Raw genomic sequence first — 15,070 nt, 5'->3', positions numbered from 1 at the left:
CTGTATGAATTAGCAGCCAGCTTTGCAAACGTCAGTGCTACGTTCAGTCTACGAGCATTGACTCGAATTCGAGTGCTAGAGGTATGACGTGATTATCATACGCAGAACATTGTTTACAGGCGGTGAGACGTGGATTTAAACACGTATAACATTAACAAGATATTTTTAACAATGTTCACATTTAACCAGATATATTTGATGTCTGTTATATCAAAGTTCTACTATATTCAACTCTAAATAATATGCTTAGAACAAAAATTATTAGACAACATCTCTGGAATTCATTGTAATAATATATTATGCAAAGTATAAATAGGTACATAATATAATTAAAATGCACGATACATAAATAGATAATCTTGATTACTAGTGCTAATGATAGGGGAGAGGTGCACAAAAAAAAGGAAATTCACCAATAATCTAAACGATTTGTTTTTATTCATTTTAAAATAGCTAAAACATATTTCTAATGCAGAATATCATTTTACATTTTTACCTAATACCTACCTAATTTTTGAATATCAGATCTGATATTGGTAAGAAAAATTTGTCAATTTAATGCATGGATAATCAGCTGCACCAAGGTAATTGATAGTTTACTGTACAATAAAGAATACTAAGCTAATTATTTGTATAGTTATAATTATGATGGGTATAATAATTCATAGATAATGCATTTTTAATACTCACCCGCATTAACATTTGCATGTAAAACATCGGTTTCTTTGAAGTAATCATATTGCCTTACTGCTGCATACCAATAAGATGATACTTCTTGGCCTTAAATAAGAAATAATGATAATTTTGTCATTACAATATTCAACAATAAATAGAATAATATTATTGTGGGTCATGGGATGCAAATGTATATGCAGTATCTACACAATTGGCCGTAGAGATAAGAATATGTGAGTATTTCTATCTTGATTTTTTAAAATCTAGCCTAAGTACAAAGGATTGATTAATTAACTATGGCCAATCCAACTTGATTAGACCACATAATATATTACTTGTGTCGCTGAGTTTCAAAACCCGCTATAACACTTTTTCATTATGTTGAGAAAATCAATAAAAACTTTTTGAACTAAAAAGGTTTTTGAATGTTTCAGTAGTTGTGCGAGCTTATCTAAAAAGATTCAAATTGAGGGATGACGACTGTTGTCCATGTGACGGCAACACATCTCAAACTGTGTGGCATGTCATCAACGACTGCCCTATACCAGTGGCGAAGGGTGGAGGTAAGCTATTAATATCCGCCATAAATATTGCACACGAAACTTTATCGGTCATACGTATTTGTTTTCATTGAAATAATATAACAATTTACAGATGGACCAGGTTAGTTTTTAAAATTCAATTAAACCTTGCGAACACCATGCCATAATAGACAATAGTCAAAAAATCCTCGTATATCTATGAAATATCTAAAATTATGCAATTAAATGATACGTAACTTTGGATATTTTATAGACAGAATAATATTTTTTTATCTATTATAGTTTAGTTTAGACAGGGCTTAATGAATTTTAAAAATGCACCAACAATATGTGAAATATGTATTCTTATTTCAACGAAAACGAATAGGTATGAATGAAAAAGTGTCCACAATTTTGTCTTATCACCCAAAATATACCAATACTATTATGGTTTAGTTTAGGCAGGGCTTAATTGATTTTTAAAAACTAACAAACACCATCTGTAAATTGTAGTCTTAGTACAATAAATATAAATACGTATGACTAAGAAAGTTTAATGTGCACTATTTTTGTGCGGATCTCAACAGCCTACCTCCACCCTTCGCCACTGCCCTATACTATAAAGGGAGCGATGGACTCTCAGGACTCGATGTAGACAACATAATCACGAAATTGACCTCCAAAAGCCTCACGAAGCACTAAGCAATAGAACAACACAAGAACACTACACAAAATATTTAATCCAGGACATAAAGAAAATTAAAGATATAAATGGAGGCACCTAATTAACCCACATCAATGCAACTAACCCACCCAACCACCTTGTACGAAAAAGCAAGGGTATGGTTATTATTAAAAAAAAAAAAAAATGTTTCAGTAGTGTTATAGCGGGAATTGATAGACGCATTGATTTTGTTTCATACATGACAGTTAATCGTAGCGGATTTTGAAAGACGCGATAAAATTTTCATGTAGAGATTTTAATAACGAATCCAACAATCTTAATTATTTCAAAAAAGTGTTATAGCGGGTTTTGAAATTTAGCGACACATTTATAGATGATGTCTGTGTAGCAAATCCAACTCCCACTCAGATTGTAATAAAAATGTCAGACTTTGAAATTGTTTATCATTTCAATTTTTTAACCTAAATAAACAAATTTTATAAAATGCATTCTTAACCGGATGTATGCAACAACTGCGTTTAGGCAATCTACAAATCAATGCATGCAAGGCCGGCCATAGAAAATGAGCGTGTGTACATGCTGTGCTTTACTTTACACTCACTATACTAACCCCGGTCGGTTGTTTTAAATAAATTAATATATTGTACACAATATACTGCCAATAGTGCCAATGGTCAATAATCATGGCGATATTCTTAACCGATATACAAGTCTTTATGATATACTTTTAATATATTTCTAAATAATGATGTTTCTAAGGTTTAATTAGTGGCCCGCCGGGTACAACCATTCTAATACCTCCTGGCATTAAATATTTAATTACCAACTCCACAGTCTTCTCATAGATGAAATTTGAGTTTTTGTATTTTACATTTAGATGTGCATGCTATCTGCATATTGGTGCATATATTAATATTATCATTTGATTTAAAGGTTTTAAAAATTATTCATTAATTAATGACTTCTTTCTCATAATTTATAATATAAAAGTTAGAGGTATTGTTCGGTTATACGGAATACAGCGGAAAACACATTTTGAAAATAGCCGATAAACTGGATTATTTGTTAGGTTAAACTAACCTAACCTAACCCAACCTAACCTAACCTAAACTAACCCAAACTAACAAATAATCCAGTTTATCGGCTATTTTCAAAATGCGTTTTCCGCTGTATTCCGTATAACCGAACAGTACCAAGTTAGATAATAGTAAGATTAGTGATAATACCTGTGACATCAGCTTGCAAGGCGTTGACAGGTCTCTGAAACAGGTTCTGACCAACTTCTCTGTCGCTTCTGTAGTAGAATTTATTGGTGTGAGCGAGATGGTTAGCCCAGGTCTGGGCATAGCCGCATAACTGAAAAGAAATAAATCTAAGGCATCAATTTTTTGAATATTGTAAGTTTGCCAAGTCGAGGCGAGGCGATAACCAATGATAGCTAACAACATGGCGGTAACCGAAAGTTCTTTCTGTTGGTTGTATGAAATTGTCAGGGTTGGGGGAATAATTGGATTTAATTTTTTATAGATAAATTCATGAGTGATGACCATTGATATACTACTAGATGAGCAGTTCCCTTACAAGTGTCATTTTAAAAATGTACCACAAAAGATATTATGAATATCGTCTTATAATATTTCCTTGTAGGTATAATGCGTTAAGACCGTTAACATGGATTCCCGAATTTCACCCGTATTGCCCTGGCTGTAAAACTAAATTTGCTAAAACTAAATAGTGAACCTAAGGGTGGCTGCAACGCAAAACAGACAGAGCAAGTCGTCGTGCGCTGACTATTAGTTAGAGTAAGATGCAAGCTAGACCGGGCTTACTCAGTAAGTTTTAACAAAGGCCAAGTCGCTGAAAATCGGGCGTCATTTTAAGAAGCATATTTATTTATTAATTTTATTTTATAGTATTATATTTTATAGTATAGTAGTATCTGGATTGTATAGTAGTGATATCAATGGTGATGACACTAAGTTCCTGGCAGACAATCATCAAAGACGTCCGTGAATATACATTCTAAGGTAGTGGGACTTCCAAAATACATATACAATGGGAAACTAAATACTTCCAAATATAAAAGTGAATAATTATTCTGAATTAACAATCAATATTACATAATCTGGCATTATTTGTTGCAAGACAAAAATATTTTTTACCAAAGCACTTAGAAGTCACTTACTTTTTGGTGATCTCATTCAATTGTCTGTGAGATTATATGTGCATTAAAGACTATTTAATGCATGTTCATCATTTAAACTAGTTAAATGGGAACATATACTGTTTACATTAGTTTAGTAATAGGAACTCTCATGGGGGAAGCATAGAAATTTATTGTCAAATTTAAACTTTAATTCATACCTATTTAAATCAATCAATCCCTCTCTAAATACAATGTGAAAATTAAACAACATTTTTTATTTCAAAAAGAAAGCGACAATTTAGAAAAAAACGAATGAAAATAAGGGTTCGACTGTAAATGATTATGTAATTATTTTAATTATAGTGATATCTGGTAATTTGTATTGAAACGCATTCCTATCTTATGTGAGGGTGTATGGTTCATAATTCTGTTAACCCATAGCTTACGGGCCGCACAAAATTGTGTTTTTGCTAATTACTTTTCAAATGCAAATTAACATGTTAATTACAAAATTAATTAAAAGGGCCCGTAAGCATTGTGTTAATATATATCTTTATGACATCGCAGCTTTTGATGTGATCCCCCTTAACTCCTGAAAATAATTATTATGTATAAGGGAAGGGAGTAAAGAATGAAAATTTAAAAAAATGGCTGCTGTAGGTAGGTACTTGCTTTTCCCTTCACCACCCGCCAGGTCTCCACACACGTTATGCAGGTGTATACCGTGGCGTAACGAACGTTATGCGCTCTTCAAATTTGTGCTGAAAGTGTCTCAGGAGCAACTTCCCAAGACCTTGGTTGGCGTGCACTAGAGAGTGCGTGATTCCTACTTCCATATAATGTATTACGGTCAATTCTCGATGAGAAAAGACCTTCTCGCTCGCCGTGAAATGCCGCAAATAAAGGTTGAGAAATTTTCCCTTGTAGATACCAAGTCGCAATGGCCGACCGGTCCAACTGAGGGTTGACTTGAGAAGCTCCCTCCTATCAACCGACGTATGGGGACACTCCCAGAGGATATGATCGGCATCCTGCAATTCGCTACATAAGCAAGTCGGAGATTCTAATAGGCCAAGCTGACAGAGCTTGGAGGCAAAACCACCGTATCCGTTTAAGAACTGAGAAGTCCAATGGTCTGGAGTCAATCTCGTTATCTACATGCGCCACTTTATATTAGGAAAAAAAAACAAATGCGTTTGTCTGCCCTCGGAGGAGGTGGTCAATCGCCCCTGCCATGCACGCAGCGCGGTGTCATACGCCAGGTCGCGTACAATAACTTTTCGAGCGCACCGGCCCATCGATCCAAGACCCGAAGGCGGCGATATTAAGATACCGCCAACCTAAGCCCCCATACCTCCGAGCTTTAGGTAGATATAATACTTACATCAGGAGACATGCTGAGGGTAGGAGCACCATGGCGCTGCCTGTAGACATTGTGCCAGCAGAGACATTCTGTGATGAAGTCGCTATCTTGCCATGCCGTTTGGACTTCGTTCAGTTCGACTACTATACTCATCGGGCGATGGGAGAGAATCTGAAAACAAAAAAGAAACAAATACATTATTATTTACCACAGTGAAAATAATAATACGGCGCACAGATACCTACCATTTTTTTCCACATTGAACGATATTAATGGTAAATAGAAGAATCATATAAAATTATGTGGAACGAGTTAAGTAGAATCTATTTCAAGAATATATAAAACAACCTCCACCAAAACCAACCCTCGCTAAATTTGATTTCTAAAATTCAGCGTGTCCGAAAATTTATTCGTATGCAGTTGGCTACAGTTCACCATGAGCTATTCTATCGGAAATAGATGGCCGTATTATAGTATTGAGATCAAATTCATGTTTAAATAAAACACCTAAGAAATACATCTACACTATAATTTTCAAAAATATATTTGGATGTTTCTTTGTACCGTCCATCGGTTTTTCTTTATACAAATCCACACGCGCTGTCGGATTTCGACAAAATTTGGAGGGTAGACGGAGGCTGATCAGCCGGAGTGCGTGGTGAGGGTCTCGAATTTCAGATTTAACCCGTTGCACCCCGGGGACAGTTTAACGGTTTTTGCTGAAAAAGGCCGCCGCGCACAGCAGGCTTATGTTATAGCCGGTGATATGAAGTCACCCGACGACATGACGTAATTGTGACGTAAGCCAATACACGCTCGAGGCAAGCCGCCCAACACACACTGCTCACCATATATATTATTATTCTGAAACACCTATTTGTGTATGGGGACAATGGATAACGCCAGTATTTTAGTAGCGTTAATTTCTCGAATGCTATTATCACTCTGGTAGTACGTCACAATGATGTCATATGACGTCATGTCAACCGGGCGACTTCAACTCGCAAGTTCTAACATAAGGCCCCAGGTCCTTGAAACGCGGCAGTTAATGCTGCAACCCCCATTTTTTTTATTGAAAATGTCGCTAGAATGTGTACGGCGCGGGCGACGCAGTGCTGTCAAATTTTCTAATGAATCCAATTCAAAAAGACTCAGCGAAAGTCACCCTATGTGCAATTTTTAGCTCTGACAGATAGACATACCTATAGGTAATCTGATGATTTGGCGTAAACATTTCCATCGCGTTTCCGTTTTTTTTTTAAATTCAATCCTTTGCACTCGACGAATTAAATTTAGAATTTTTAATTTTCAAATATTAAACCATTCCACTCCCGGGCAGCGCCGGGTGATACTTCTAGTATGTAATAAAACCCGCCAGAATACAAGGAAAATTCAGAAAAAAGGTGGGTAAGTAAATTAGAAATACAATCATCTATTTAACAAATCTTTGACAGTAGTACCTACCTACTGCGAAAATGAATGCCATAATTTGCTAGAATCATCACCCAACTGAAGGCTGTATTCGCATAGCTGATTAAAAAAATTGAGGAGACTGGCAGTGTTTTGGATTGCCTAACACTACTGCTATGTATGCGAAAGTGTGGCCAAAGAGCCTATTTCATGTCTAATACAAAATAAATCTAATACATTATTTTTCTCCGACCATATTCACGTCATATCGGGTGTGCACGAATCTTAGACTATAGATACATCGCGCGAATCGTATCACAGAATTCATACCTAATGTAAACACTGTTTACGTTATCATACGTCATATACGTACACTCCAGGAAAGTTTTAGTATGTTTCCGAATATTTTCTTATCAAAACGTAAATACAAAATATGTAATACCCAAATGATAGTAAATTACAATATGTTGAATAATTTAATAATATGTGGGTTTATATTACAATCCATTAGGTTCGTTGACTTGATTACCATGACGTTAAAATAACATGTCAACGTTCCCTCTAATTTTTCAATTGTGTGTGCGGATCATCAACGCATCTGAGCAGTGTCACTCGTCACCCAGTGCGGTAAATTTACGCCACCCCCCCCACAAACACACACATACAAATTTTCATTCACGCACCCTCGCAACTAAATTGCCACAATCCAAAAAACGTCAAACAGAGAAAATCAACTTTGAAGTTTTTACCTTTCGCATTTTTGTACTGTGTTTTTGAAATATGTTTAGATATTGAATAAAGTTTTGACTTGAATTTGATGACATAGAGATATGAAATTTTTGTTACATATACTACGAACGATAGACAATGAAACGTAGTAATTAACTCAAAATACGTATATTTGGACTTGTGGCGTTAGTTGCGAGGTTGCGATTTGTTGCATCACACATTTTTTATAAATTAATGTTTATTTTGCATAAAAGTGTTTATATTGAACAAAAACAACCCAACATACAAATATATAGATTTAATACTCGTATAAATATAAAAAAAACGTTCTGCAAGTTTAGTATTTAATATATTTTATCAAGGAATACTTTTTTCTTTAATTCATATTGTTTATTTACTTCAAAAAATATCCTTGTTATTGTTATTATTATATAAAATCACTGAAATTAATAAATACCTTAAGTATTTTTTCGGGGGGGTGGGTGTAAATCTACGGCACCGGGTGACGGCCCGGATTATCCGAAGCATCCGGAGTAGGGATTCCAATCCCGGGATCCCGAGCTATTTTCGATACCTATGAATCCCGGGATTGATAAACATAATCCCGGGATTTCGGGATTGATTTTTTTATCAATTTTTATGGAAAATAAAATAAAAGCGAAAATAAAACAGAAAAAATACTTTTAATAAAAAATAACTACATTAGAAATAAACTGAGTTTGAATGAAGTTTGATTTATACCCATGTGTAGGTTGCCGATTCATTTTATATTTTCACATGAATTTTTAAAAATGAGAAAGATTGGAAAAAAACAATGCTTCGCACTTTTAACAAAGTAATTCCACCATGATATCATACGTTTTACGGCAGTTTCATATTTGGCTGACTAATTAGATTTTGCAGGTTGAGCAAGTGGCTGACATCCATTTCTCGTAAAAAAAAAAAAAATCAGTTAATACAAACCTCTACTCTGTGGAGGCCCATATGATCCTATTAGGATCGGACATGGTCGAAAAATTAGATTTATGATGCGGAAAGGCCATAAGTACGCCATGATTATTTGCTTTACTATTTTAAATCTCGCTAATCCATTCATTATGTCTTTACTATCAGAAACAGCAATCTCATATTAAATTCACATTATTATTTATATTACAATACTATTTACTCCATTAAACTTGTGTATTTCCTAGATTGAACGTATACAATATTAACAATAAAATAGTATAAATTATACTAGATTTATTTTTGACCGATTTTATCAATGTTATTTGTAAATATTAAATTTTTATATTAACAATGGAAAAAAATGCCAATCCCGGGATTGTCAAATTGTAATCCCGAAATCCCGGGATCAGAATTTTGGCTCGGGATTGGATTCCCTAATCCGGAGTACCGCGGAACAGTTTGGATATTACTGATATAAATACTTAAAAATATATAAAGCCTAGTCCAAACCTAAATAAATCTTTCTCTAAACAAATTAACATTGTATAAAAACCGGGTTTGGGTCGAAATCCCGAAGGCCAAAATCCCGAAGGCCGAAATCCCGAATGCCGAAATCCCGAATGGCCGAAATCCCGAACGGCCGAAATCCCGAATGGCCGAAATCCCGAATGGCCGGAATCCCGAAGGCCGAAATCCCGAAAAATAAAAAAATATAAACAATAATAATTTTCAACCAGCGGTACCCAAATAGGCGGCTCTTTAACTTGCGTGTGTAATTTACCGAGATAGTAAAAATAGTTTTATAAAAACTATTATTAATTATGGAATCAACCATAAAAATAATTTTCAACCAGCGGTACCCAAATAGGCGGCGCTTTTTCTTGAGTGTGTAATTTACCAAAATAATAAAAATAGTTTTATAAAAACTATTATTAATTATGGATTGAAGCATAAAAATAATTTTCAACCAGCGGTACCCAAATAGGCGGCGCTTTTTCTTGAGTGTGTAATTTACCGAGATAATAAAAATAGTTTTATAAAAACTATTATTAATTATGGTATGAAGCATAAAAATAATTTTCAACCAGCGGTACCCAAATAGGCGGCGCTTTTTCTTGAGTGTGTAATTTTACAAGATAATAAAAATAGTTTTATAAAAACTATTATTAATTATGGATTGAAGCATAAAAATAATTTTCAACCAGCGGTACCCAAATAGGCGGCGCTTTTTCTTGAGTGTGTAATTTACCGAGATAATAAAAATAGTTTTATAAAAACTATTATTAATTATGGTATGAAGCATAAAAATAATTTTCAACCAGCGGTACCCAAATAGGCGGAGCTTTTTCTTGAGTGTGTAATTTTACAAGATAATAAAAATAGTTTTATAAAAACTATTATTAATTATGGAATCAACCATAAAAATAATTTTCAACCAGCGGTACCCAAATAGGCGGCGCTTTTTCTTGAGTGTGTAATTTACCAAAATAATAAAAATAGTTTTATAAAAACTATTATTAATTATGGATTGAAGCATAAAAATAATTTTCAACCAGCGGTACCCAAATAGGCGGCGCTTTTTCTTGAGTGTGTAATTTACCGAGATAATAAAAATAGTTTTATAAAAACTATTATTAATTATGGTATGAAGCATAAAAATAATTTTCAACCAGCGGTACCCAAATAGGGGAGCTTTTTCTTGAGTGTGTAATTTTACAAGATAATAAAAATAGTTTTATAAAAACTATTATTTATTATGGAATCAACCATAAAAATAATTTTCAACCAGCGGTACCCAAATAGGCGGCGCTTTTTCTTGAGTGTGTAATTTACCAAAATAATAAAAATAGTTTTATAAAAACTATTATTAATTATGGATTGAAGCATAAAAATATTTTTCAACCAGCGGTACCCAAATAGGCGGCGCTTTTTCTTGAGTGTGTAATTTTACAAGATAATAAAAATAGTTTTATAAAAACTATTATTAATTATGGTATGAAGCATAAAAATAATTTTCAACCAGCGGTACCCAAATAGGCAGCGCTTTTTCTTAAGTGTGTAATTTTACAAGATAATAAAAATAGTTTTATAAAAACTATTATTAATTATGGAATGAAGCATAAAAATAATTTTGAACCAGCGGTACCCAAATAGGCGGCGCTTTTTCTTGAGTATGTAATTTTACAAGATAATAAAAATAGTTTTATAAAAACTATTAATAATTATGGTATGAAGCATAAAAATAATTTTCAACCAGCGGTACCCAAATAGGCAGCGCTTTTTCTTGAGTGTGTAATTTTACAAGATAATAAAAATAGTTTTATAAAAACTATTATTAATTATAGAATAAAGCACACAAATAATTTTAAACCAGCGGTACCCAAATAGGCGGCTCTTTTTCTTGCGTGTGTAATTTACCGAGATAATAAAAACAGTTTTATAAAACTATTATTAATTATGGAATGAAGCCCAAAAATAATTTTCATTTTAAATATCATTTTAGATGGGTAATAACCTAATCATAATTATCAAATGCGCTTGTAATACAAGCCTTGTATATTGATTATAGGTTTTATCGGAATTTGATTTCTGATGATGGACAGTTCAATGTGGTCTTATCTGAGAACGAAAGTGATAAAGCTGTCTTTTATTAATAATTATCAGGTATACATAACATTTTCATTAGCTTTGTTAATACGTAGTCATGTTCCAAACTCAATCTGTAAGTTTTCTTTCTTTTTTCAACCATGTCCGATCCAGGTTTATTTTTTTACGAGAAATGGATGTCAGCCACTTCCTCAACTCATTAGGTCCATACTCTGACTCATACACAAATTGAAAAGGCAATATGTGTACTTGCACAGACCCAGGATTCAAACCTGGGACCCACAAAGCTATAGGCCGACGCTTAAGCCACGCGGTCATTGTGGGAATAGTCTTAGTTCAATAAAAACAAATACGTGTAACTGACAAAGTTAATATGCATCATTAATGTCAGATCCTAACAGCTCACTTCCACCCTTCACCACTCTAAAACCTAGCATCCAATTAAATAACATTTTTTTGTATTTTAACTAATCAATATGTACGTTTCTTAAAACTCACAATTTAAAAAAACCGTCGTAAAATGTGCGCTCGTTCAACACCCGTCTTTGATTATTATAGGTATCAGATTTTATCGGTATTTTTATCACTAAAACGTAGTGTGATAAGTTTGTTGAATTTAATAAAAATATTTTTGAATAAATCATACTTTCTATATTTCATTTTTGAAAATCGTGAAATCTCTTTTATTTATATCAAATCTAGCTTAACACTGGCGACCTTTTCGAGACCCAGGGTCGACTTGGACTAGTAATGATATGAAATAAATATAATTATGTACAAAAACGTTGAAGAAAATTTAATTTTATCGCAGTGATTCCAAACCTTTTTCATGTCACGGCACACTTTTCAAATTATAATATTTTCGCAGTACATTGAAAAATACTTAACATGTTGGTTGACATATAACTTCATTCGGACTTTCAAATTATCGTTTTTTATCCATTTTTTAATTTAATAATTAATTTAACCACATCAGAGTTTTGACCAACTAGATTACTAGAGGGACATTTTTATATGTATCATATAATAGCGATTTCACATTGATTTTATTGAATTGGTAGCCATAAAAATTATTCTGAATGATAGCAAATATAAACTCTTCCTTATAATCATTACCTTTAGTGACTTATTATGTCACACTGTTAATTGCATTTTTTTGAAATAATTCAATCAACATAAATAATATTAGGTTATTAGTTTCAAAGTCGGTAACCTTCATAAATACTTTTATTTATATTGTTCTTGACTCAATTTCTGTGAGTACAATTCCATCGTACATATGTATTTTCATAAAATATCAAATCCAGCTCCGATTGTTAGTTAAATATAATTAAACAGGAAATCGAGTGCAAAGTTGAATACATTCATCAGGCTCCATTTTTTATATATATCAACTCTATACATGATTTTTTATTATTTCTTATGACGTTAAGGATATTTTATTTTACTACTCGCTTTTCCTAATTGATCATTAATATGTTTGCAAAAATAAAATATTCTATTTGTAGTCCTAAATGTGCTTGACAGCTGTTGTTTGCGAGTGTCTTAAAATGGTGGAATATGCAGGTTACCAACTTTGAAATTAACAGCCTCATAATATGCAAAGCCAGTGCTGCTATATTCCACAAAAACAGTGAACTTTCAACATAAAAGATAATTCACCAGGGAGAAAATGCTAAAAAATGATAAACATTCATTGAAAATATAATATGCTATGGCGTACATATTTTTCACAGTACAGTTTTTTTAATACCAAATAAAATTGCGCCACAAGCGACATCTTTACTTTAACATACTAGTAGTATAAAAAAAATGTGGGAAAAGTTTATTTTTACTTTTTGTCAGAATTTCTATGATTTATAAAGAAAATAGAATGAAATTCTGCAGTATATTTCTTAATCGTTTCCGATACCCGTTTGGAATCACTATTCCATGGCCCTACCAAAGTTTTTGGTCATAAACATAATCTAAAAATGTGCTTCATAAGGATTTAATTATATGTATCCATTAATTATTTTGTTCATTCGATAGTAAGTATGATAAATTGTATGAAGGGTTGCCAACTTTTATTCAGATGAATGAAAGTTGAGAGCCTTTTTAGCTCTTCTGGGAATGTTTTTTTCCGGGACATTTAAAAAAATTATGTGTATTGAGATAGAAAATTATTTTCTTACTTCATTCCATAATTAATAATAGTTTTTATAAAACTGTTTTTATTATCTCGGTAAATTACACACTCAAGAAAAAGCGCCGCCTATTTGGATACCACTGGTTGAAAATTATTTTTGTGCTTCATTCCATAATAAATAATAGTTTTTGTAAAACTATTTTTATTATCTTGTAAAATTACACACTCAAGAAAAAGCTCCGCCTATTTGGGTACCGCTGGTTGAAAATTATTTTTGTGCTTCATTCCATAAATAATAATAGTTTTTTATTATAGGGATTTCGTCCATTCGGGATTTCGGCATTCGGGATTTCGGCCTTCGGGATTTCGGCCTTCGGGATTTCGTCCGGCACCCATAAAAACCGATTAAGTAAAGTACATGTTTTTTAGTGTTCCTCAACGGATGTAAAAAGTGTGCAAATGTACCTACCGACAAACGAGAAAGAATGGCCATAATAAAATTGAGGGGGATTATTTACTGTTTTTTTGTATTATCGACGTATAGTCTTTTAGAATTTCGTGCGCACAATTATTACTGTACGCTGTGGAGTGTCCAAAGTACATTTAATTAATGCTTGCAGGTGTGGATGTGTGTTGAGCAGGGAACTCAGAAATAATGGGAACTGTAATACCTAACGGGTAAGGCGACTCGAGTAAGGAAGAATCACACGTGTCAAGAATACGTTTTACGTCGAATACTGAAAATTGCTCTCGGTTTATGCATTTACGCTCATTTAATGTTGGTGTATTACACACACTATTGCACATGCATAATGCGTGCTTCATTTTCGTAGGATTCAAAAACATTCAAAAACCCTGCATCAACATGCGGCGTATTGAATATAGCCTATCGGTATTTTATTTATTATCTGTTCTGTGGTGTTGAGTTTTAAACAAATGGTTGTGCACGTGTATTTGCGTAGCGGCGAAGGTTTACAAACCATTTTATAATTTGTTTTCGGTTACCTATATATATTTTGGTCTGTACCAGGCATGATACAATTATTGTCACTGTATGGTATGTAATTAATTCTGATCTACGTCTGCTTACAAATCTACGTTGTAAAATAACAAGTCTAAAAATTTGGTAACCTTCGTGATATAGAGTTGATTTAAAGCATATAAGATTAAATTTGTAATGAATAACCTGTTAAATCAGTGATAATGAATATGTAACCATCATATACAATAAAAAATAGCAATATTCCCAGCATGTTGCGTGACTCGAAAGGTCGAAATAAAATTCTGCAGGTAATTGATTCCATTCAAAAAGTTTCAATCTTGACAAATATGTTCAGTCACGCAATGTTTTCCTACAACTTTGGGTCACGCTCTAAAAAAAACTTACTCTCCCTGTTACTTCTTATAACATTTGCGAATAATGATAAAGTACACAACTCTACCATCCTGTAGAATGTAGATGGTTGCATAATAAACCTAAAATGGGTAGATATCGAAAATTTTCTTTACAGTAACGTTATCTATCTATATCATCATCATCATAATCAGCCTGAATCTATCCACTGCTGGACGAAGACCTCTTCAAGCTGCTTCCACTTCTCTCGGTCCTGTACGTTGCGTTGCCACGTACTTCCGTAAAACTTTATCATTTTATCGATCCAGCGGCCTTTAGGTCTATATACATATTCATGACCCCTACAAGGGGGGGAGGGGTTGACAGGGCTCTAGCCTGGGGCCCCGGCGTGACCGGTTAAGTGTGATATAGGCAGTGGCGAAGGGTGACTTTTGGAAAGAGGTATGCTGTGGAGATCTGATAAAAAGAGCACACTTGTCAGGTATAGTTACGAGAATAGTACGA

At 33.4% G+C, this 15,070-nt stretch overlaps 1 protein-coding gene across 1 annotated transcript in view; it reads right to left on the bottom strand.

Annotated features, from left to right (window-relative positions):
• The window catches only part of LOC147071741 (uncharacterized), an 80,968-nt gene that overhangs the window by 1,599 nt on the left and 64,299 nt on the right, over nt 1-15,070 (bottom strand). The window contains exons 3-5 of the mRNA XM_085946393.1: nt 5,412-5,561; nt 3,108-3,237; nt 691-780 (exon numbers count right to left, since the gene is read on the bottom strand). Coding sequence (XP_085802519.1) covers nt 691-780; nt 3,108-3,237; nt 5,412-5,561 — 370 coding nt within the window. The remainder of the gene's footprint in view (nt 1-690; nt 781-3,107; nt 3,238-5,411; nt 5,562-15,070) is intronic.

Source organism: Rhyacophila brunnea, unplaced genomic scaffold, assembly GCF_057557595.1.
Source record: "Rhyacophila brunnea isolate RB1 unplaced genomic scaffold, BYU_Rbru_1.0 scaffold_2, whole genome shotgun sequence".
Lineage (NCBI taxonomy): Eukaryota > Metazoa > Arthropoda > Insecta > Trichoptera > Rhyacophilidae > Rhyacophila > Rhyacophila brunnea.
The sequence above is the reverse complement of the archived record's forward strand: the minus strand, read 5'-3'. Positions and strand labels throughout refer to the sequence as shown.